The sequence below is a fragment of the Penaeus vannamei genome, chromosome 26 (assembly GCF_042767895.1).
Source record: "Penaeus vannamei isolate JL-2024 chromosome 26, ASM4276789v1, whole genome shotgun sequence".
NCBI classification, from domain to species: Eukaryota; Metazoa; Arthropoda; class Malacostraca; order Decapoda; family Penaeidae; genus Penaeus; species Penaeus vannamei.
In genome coordinates, this window is record NC_091574.1 from 22,745,958 (window position 1) to 22,753,457 (window position 7,500).

The window sequence follows — 7,500 nt, forward strand, 5'->3', positions numbered from 1 at the left end:
CTCCCCTCCCCTTTATCACCTTCACCCCCTCCCTTCCCCCTCCCCCTCCCCTCACCTTCACCCCCTCCCTCCCCCTCCACTCTTCAGTTTCACTCCTTCACCCCCTCCCACCCCCTTCCCTCACATTCCTTCCTCCCTCCCCCTTCCCCCTCCCCTACCTCCCCCATCCTCTCCCCTCTCTCAGTTTCATCCCTCCCTCCAACTCCCTCCCTCTCTTACCTTCATCCCCCTCCCTCCCCCTCCCCCCTTCCCTCTCCCACTTTCAAACCCTCCCCTCCCATACGCCTACCTCCCTACCCTCCCCCATCCCCACCCCATCCCCCCCTCCCTCCCCTACCTTCCCCACACCAGCCCCCCTCCATCTCCCCCTCCCTTCCCCCTACCTGTATGTGGCGGCATGGAGGTCGTGGCGATACTGGTCGGGTCGGAACGGCATCAGCGTCAGCGTGGAGTTCCCCCTGGCGCCGCTCACGCTCCTCAGGCCGGCCACGGGGTCCACGTGGGATCCGTCGTCCGTCACCCACGTGATGGTGGGCGTGGGCGTCGCCGAGGCCGCGCAGGTGAGGGCGGCGCCGCGGGTGTTGGGGAAGGTGAGGTATGGCGGAGGCTCCTGGATCAGGCGCGGGCCTTCGCGGAGGGCGCGGCAGCAACCTGTGGGGGAGACCTCGTTAGACGCCGTTCGGGAGATGTGGGCGAAGCGCTCTCTGTTTTCTTTCTCTTTACTTTTTTTTTTTTTTTTTTTTTTAGTTAGTCTGTCGTGTTTGTTTGTGTGTGTGTGTGCGTGTGTGTGTGTGTGTGTGTGCGTGTGTGTGCGTGTGTGTGTGTGTGTGTGTGAATGAGTGCCTTTCTTATCAAATTATATAAATGCATCTAATGCATACACATGCTGTAAACTTCTTATATTGTAACATTGCTATTTAACTTTCCTTGCATTGCACTCTTGTTGTCAAGATACACTTGCATTTCCTTTCATATCAGATTGCAATATAAGTCTAGTCTTCATTTTTCATTTCTATCGGTTGACCAGTATATCTATTGATTCTTTTATAACTTTCCCGAAAAAATCAATAAGCATTAATCAACAGTCTTGAAAGAAACCATTGATTTTTACACAGCGTGGTCGTGACTGAATAAAATTCTCACTGCGGTATCAGTCACGTCCAGCTGACTGACACTGCGGATTCCAGTCAGCTGCAGTTAGAACAGACTGTCTGGTACCCTACGCCACTTCTTAACTTGACGTTGTACCCTAGACCCGTTCAACGAAAAGGAGAGAGGGAGAGAGGGAGGGAGGGAGGGAGGGAGGGAGGGAGGAGGGAGGGAGGAGGAGAGGGAGGGAGGAGGAGGAGGGGAGGAGGAGGGAGAGAGGAGGGAGAGAGAGAGAGAGAGAGAGAGAGAGAGAGAGAGAGAGAGAGAGAGAGAGAGAGAGAGAGAGAGAGAGAGAGAGAGAGGGAGGGAGGGAGGGAGGGAGAGAGAGAGGAGAGGGAGAGTGAGAGAGGGAGAAGGAGAGTGAGAGAGAGAGAAAAAAAAAAGATGTAGAGACGGATGCATATATAGATAGAAAGTTGGATAGATAAATAGATATAGAGAGAGACAGATAAATAGATATAAAAACAGACAGAAAAATAGATATAAAGACAGCTACATAAATAGATATAAAGGCAGACACATAAATAGATATAAAGACAGATAAAGAGATATAGAAAGAAAATGAAACGAGAGAGTAAGAGAGGGGGGGAGAATAAGAGAAAGACAGACAGAGAGAGGGAAAGAAGCGCAATCTGACAATTTGAGAGGATAATCTAACACAGCATTTGCATATTATCTTTGCGGAGCACACTTCGTTATAAACACATCTATATATCTGCAAGTGAGTATATCACCACTTAACGCCGTCCTTTATGAGATACAACTCATCTGTGAAACGAAAACTCACGGTCGAACACCTCTAATTAATGACCTAACACTCTATTGGTCTTAAAACAGATATAAAAAATAGGACAATACACCCTGATTCACCTGGGCCTTACACTCTCTCTCACTCACCTGCGAACTTACACCCTGACCGACGATACACAGGCGCTGCAATAAACCTTTTATTATGCTAATGAACTTAACACACTTTATTTACACACCCTCATTAATATTCCTTTGATATACCGGCACGTGACTTTTCAGCCATTCTTTCGTTCCGCTATTTCTTTCTACTTTCTTATTTTCTATTTCTTTTTTCCATTTCTTTTCTTTCTTTTTTTTTTCTTTTTCTTTTAGAGGAATGTCAACTTTGTGATTATTGTGATTTCGTTCGGTCCCTTCGCCTTTAATGTGGCTCAGGGATGAAATCTCTTCGTGAATCAATGTTAAGTTATGAGAAAGAACATGAATAATGCTCGTAAAAATGTTATACACGAATATATCTCTATGTGTGTGTGTGTGTGTATATATATATATATATATATATATATATATATATATATATATATATATATATATATATATATATATATATATACATATATATATATATATATATATATATATATATATATATATATATATATATGTATATATATGTATATATGTATATATATATATATATATATATATATATATATATATGTGTGTGTGTGTGTGTGTGTGTGTGTGTGTGTGTGTGTGTGTGTGTGTGTGTGTGTGTGTATGTATATATACACATACGTATATATATATATATATATATATATATATATACAAATATATATATATATATATATATATACATATCATATATATATATATATATATACATATTATATATATATATATATATATATATACATATATATATATATATATATATATATATATATATATATATACATACATATACATTGTTTGACAGACAAACAATCAAAGCAAACAAACACACAAACAAACAAGGCTGGACGAGAGAACGTCTGCATTTCTCTATTCACCGCCCCCCCTAGACTCCACTGACCCCCCCCCCCTCTTTTCACATTAAGGCGTGAAGGAGTCTTTGCAGAGCTTGGAAAGTATTGAAGTTTTGCTAGCACTTGTGTCATGTCCCTGTTTATTGTGGAAGGAAGAAGGGAGGAGAGGAAGAGAAGAGAGGGCCAAAATGGAAGAGGAGGAGACAAGAGGAGGGAAGGGAGGGGAAGAGGAGGGGAGGAGGAGGCGAGAGGACAGAGGAAGGGAGGTGAAGGAGGAGTCAGGGAAAGACGAGGAGGAGACGGAGAGAAGGAGGAAGAAGAAGCAGGAGGAGTAAAGGGGAGAGGGAAACTCAGAAGAAAGAGGGAGAGGAGAAGGAGTAAAGAAGGAGAGAAAAAAGTAAAAGAGAACCTAGAAGGAATAGAAAAAACGCGAAACGGGAGGAAAAATGAACAAAAAAATAATACGAAGAGGAAGGGAAGAGGGAGTAACAAAAAAAGAGAGAGAGAGAAAGACGAAAGAAAGGAGAGAGAAGAGGGGAGAGGAAAAAAAAGAGGAGGATACTCACCACTCGTTACATCTGAATTCTTTTAATGTCAGTGAGATGGAAAGAGATGAAAAGCAGCAGCCAAAAAAAGAAAAAAAGAAAAAAAAACGATTTATAAATGGAAAGACGAAAGGTATAAGTGTTGTTCCAAAGGATGGAGAAAAAGGGAGGAAGTTGCATAATCACAATAAAACAGAAGAGACAAGGCAGAAGAAGAAGAAGAAAAAGAAGAAGAAAAAGATAGACAAGTTCCTCGCTTTTGATGAGGTGGAATTAAGTGGGGAGAGAGACACGCTGGGAGAGTGTACGAGAGCACTTGTCCTGTGTGTGTTTGCGGTCGGGGGGAGTGGGGGGAGGTGGGGGGAGAGGGAGTGGGGAAGGTGGCAAATGGGGGTGGGGAGGTGGGGAGGAGTAGGAAGGGGGAAGGGGTAAACTGGGGAAACTGGAAGGAGGTGTGGGAGGAATGTAGGGGCGGGTAGTGGGGGGACCTGGGGAGCAGTAGACAGCAGGTGGGAAGGTGGCAAAATTTGGGGAGGGGACAGGGAATGGTAACAGGGAGTGGGGGAGTAGAGGAGTAGGGAAGGTTGAGCAAATGGAGGAGTGAGGGAGGGATGGGTGGGAAGAGGGTAGAGGGTGAGATGAGGAGGAGTAAGCAGGAGGTAGGGTGGTCGCAACTGGTGGGAAGTGGGAGTGAGTAAGTGGGATGGTGGGGTGTGGTTTTGGGGGGTAGGGAGTGTTTTTTTAGGGGGTAGGAGTAGGAAGAAATGATGGGGGAGTGGGGGAGGAGTAGGGAGGTGGGAAGGTACAAGGAGAAGGTAGTCGGGTAGGAATGTGGGGAACAGGGTGTGGGGTAGGAGGAGGAAAAGGAGTAGGGGAAAAGGTGGTAAATGGGGTGGTAGATGGGAGGTAGTGGAAAGAGAAGTGGAGGGAGTGAGAGGAATTGGGGAGGAATAGGGAAGTAGTGGGTAAATGGGGAGGAAAACAGAGGGAGAAGTGGGTGAGTGATGGATGGAGGGAGGTGAAGCAGAGGGAGTAGGAGGAGGTGGGGAAGGAGGAGGATGGAGAAGTGTGAAGGGGGGTAGGGGGAGGGGAGGTGGGGAGGAGTAGGGGGGTAGGTCACAAGATGGAGGAGGTAGAAGGAGGAAGAGTGAGGAGGAGGTGGGGAAGGAGGAGGATGGAGTATGGCAGGGGGGTAGGGAGAAGGATGGGAGGAGTGTGAAGGAAGGGAGGAGTAGGAGGAGGGATGGGGAAGGAGGATGGAGAAGTGAAGGGGAAGGGAGAAGGGATAGGAAGGGGGGAGGTGAAGTGTAGGAGTGAGAGGTGGGGAAGGAGGAGGATGGACTGGAAGTGAAGTATGGGGAGTGGGAGGAGAGATGGGGGCAGGAATAGGGAAGAGAGGAGGAGGGAGGGTGGGGAAGAGCAGGAGGGGGTGATGGAGAAGTGGGAAGTGGGTGTAGGAGAAGGATGGGAGGAGGTGTGAAGGGGAAGTGTGTAGGAGAGAGGGGCAGGGAAGGAGGAGGATGGGGAGACGAAGGGTAGGGTAGAAGGCATGGGGGGAGGTGTGAAGGAAGTGTAGGAGGAGGTGTAAGGAAGGAGGGAGGATGGGGGAGGTGAAGGGGTGGAGTAGGAGAGGTGGGAAAGTGAATAATAGTAGGCACAGGTGTAGTGAGTGAGGAGATTTGGAGACGAAGATGAAGCAGGAGTTAGTGGAGGACGTTTACGGTATGACGTGTGGAAATTGAAGGAAGTGTAGGAGGAGGAGGATGGGAGGTGAAGGGGAGTAGGAGAAGTATGGAAGTGGTAAGTGTAGGAGGAGGAGGATGGGGGAGGTGAAGGAGATGGAAGTATGGGGGAAGTGAAGGAAGTGTAGGAGGAGGAGGATGGGGGAAGTGAAGGGGAGTAGGAAGTATGGGGGAAGTGAAGGAAGTGTAGGAGGAGGAGGATGGGAAATGAAGGGGAGTAGGAGGGTATGGGGGGGAAGTGAAGGAAGTGTAGGAGGAGGAGGAGGAGGATGGGGGAAGTGAAGGAGGGAGTAGGAGAAGTATGGGGAAATGAAGGGGTGTAGGAGGAGGAGGATGGGGAGGTGAAGGGGAGTAGGAGAAGTATGGGGGAAGTGAAGTGTAGGAGGAGGAGGATGGGGAAGTGAAGGGGGAGTAGGAGAAGTATGGAAGTGAAGGAAGTGTAGGGAGGGAGGGATGGGAGGTGAAGGGGAGTAAGGAGAAAGTATGGAAGTGAAGGAAGTGTAGGAGGAGGAGGGATGGGAGGTAGGAGAGATATGGGGGAAGTGAAGGAAGTGTAGGAGGAGGTGGGGAAGGAGGAGGATGGGGGAAGGTGGAGGATGAGGTGGGAAAGTAGATGGGACAGGTGAGGGAGGGAGGGAGATTTGAAGGAGTAAGGGGGAGTTAGTGGAGGACGTTTACGAGTGAGGTGGAGGTGAAGGTGGAGGTGGAGTAGAGTGGGAACACGGAGGGGAGAGTTGAAACAAGGTGGAGAAGATGGAGGATTCTAGGGGTAGTGAAGGAGGCGAAGGAGGTGGAAAGAGGTGGAAGGGAGATGGTGAAGAGAGCGGATCAGGTTAAGGGAAGGTGGAGAAATAGGTTGAGTAGGCCAGAGGAGGTGCAGGTAGGAGGTGGAGTAGGCGAAGAAAGAAGTAGTGTAGGGTGAAGGGAAGTGGCAGAGGAGGAGAAGAAAGTGGAGTAAGGTGGAGTAAGGTTTAGAACGTAAACGGAGGAAGGAAAGTAGGGGAGCACCAGGGTAGGGGAGGTGGGGGGTATGAGGTATATGGGAGGTGGAGAAAAGCAAAAAGGAAGGGAGGGAGAAAGAGAAGAGAGAAAGAGGAGGAGAGGGGAAGGAAGGGGAGGAGAAAGTGGATGAGGGGAGACAAAGAAAAGGGGGGGGGGTGAGAGGTGGTGAAGAAAGGAGAGGAAAAAACTATCAAAAAAAGCGAAAGACAGGAGGGAAAGAGGAGATGCAGATAGGAAGGGGAGGCAGGGTGGGGGAAGGAAGGAGGTGGGGTCACATCTGCGAAAGTGGGGGGTGGGGGTTGGAATGGGGTTACATCTGTATGATAAAAGGGGGTCGATTGCGAGGCTACGAGCTGAGGTGACATATTGGCGTAGATGGAGTCTGGGGTCGCATGCCGGTGGGGGTCACAGCTGGAAAGTGGGGTCACAGCTGGAAAGTGGGGTCACAGCTGGAAGTTGGAGTCACAACTGCAAGGTGGGGTCACAGCTGGAAGATGGGGTCACAGCTGGAAGGTGGGGTCACAGCTGCAAGGTGGGGTCACAGCAGGAAGGTGGGGTCACAGCTGCAAGGCGGGGTCACAGCTGCAAGATGGAGTCACAGCTGCAAGATGGGGTCACAGCTGCAAGGTGGGGTCGCAGCTGGAAGGAGGGGTCACAGCTTTAAAGGAGGAGGCCCACAGCTGCAAGGCAGGGGCCTTCACAGCTGTGGCAGTGGGGGTCACAGCTGCAAGACTGTGGGTCCTAACAGCAGAGAAGGTGGGGTCACAGCTGCAAGGCGGGGTCACAGCTGCAAGATGGAGTCACAGCTACAAGGCGGGGTCACAGCTGCAAGGTGGGGTCGTAGCTGGAAGGAGGGGTCACAGTTGGAAGGAGGGGTCACAGCTGCAAGGTGGGGTCACAGCTGCAAGGTGGGGTCACAGCTGCAAGGTGGGGTCACAGCAGGAAGGTGGGGTCACAGCTGCAAGGCGGGGTCACAGCTGCAAGATGGAGTCACTGAAAGCATGGGCAACAAGAAACAAAGGTGGGGTCGTAGCTGGAAGGAGGGGTCACAGTTGGAAGGAGGGGTCACAGCTGCAAGGTGGGGTCACGTATGCAAGAGTGGGCCGACCACAGCTGGCAGGTGGGGTCACAGCTGCAGTGAAATGCGCAGCTGGAAGCAGGGCCAGGACTGGATGCTGTCTGAGAAATGATCAAGAACCAAAATGCGGCTGGTATGGCAAATTTACTGTCTATCAGGTACTCGTGTATCCGAATATTGATTCCGTCCGATATATACATATT

At 49.4% G+C, this 7,500-nt stretch overlaps 1 protein-coding gene across 1 annotated transcript in view; it reads right to left on the reverse strand.

The window, feature by feature from the left end:
- LOC138866647 (cell adhesion molecule Dscam2-like) overlaps positions 1-7,500 on the reverse strand; it is a 113,962-nt gene that overhangs the window by 29,435 nt on the left and 77,027 nt on the right. Inside the window, exon 2 of the mRNA XM_070139811.1 lies at positions 384-651. Coding sequence (XP_069995912.1) covers positions 384-651 — 268 coding nt within the window. The remainder of the gene's footprint in view (positions 1-383; positions 652-7,500) is intronic.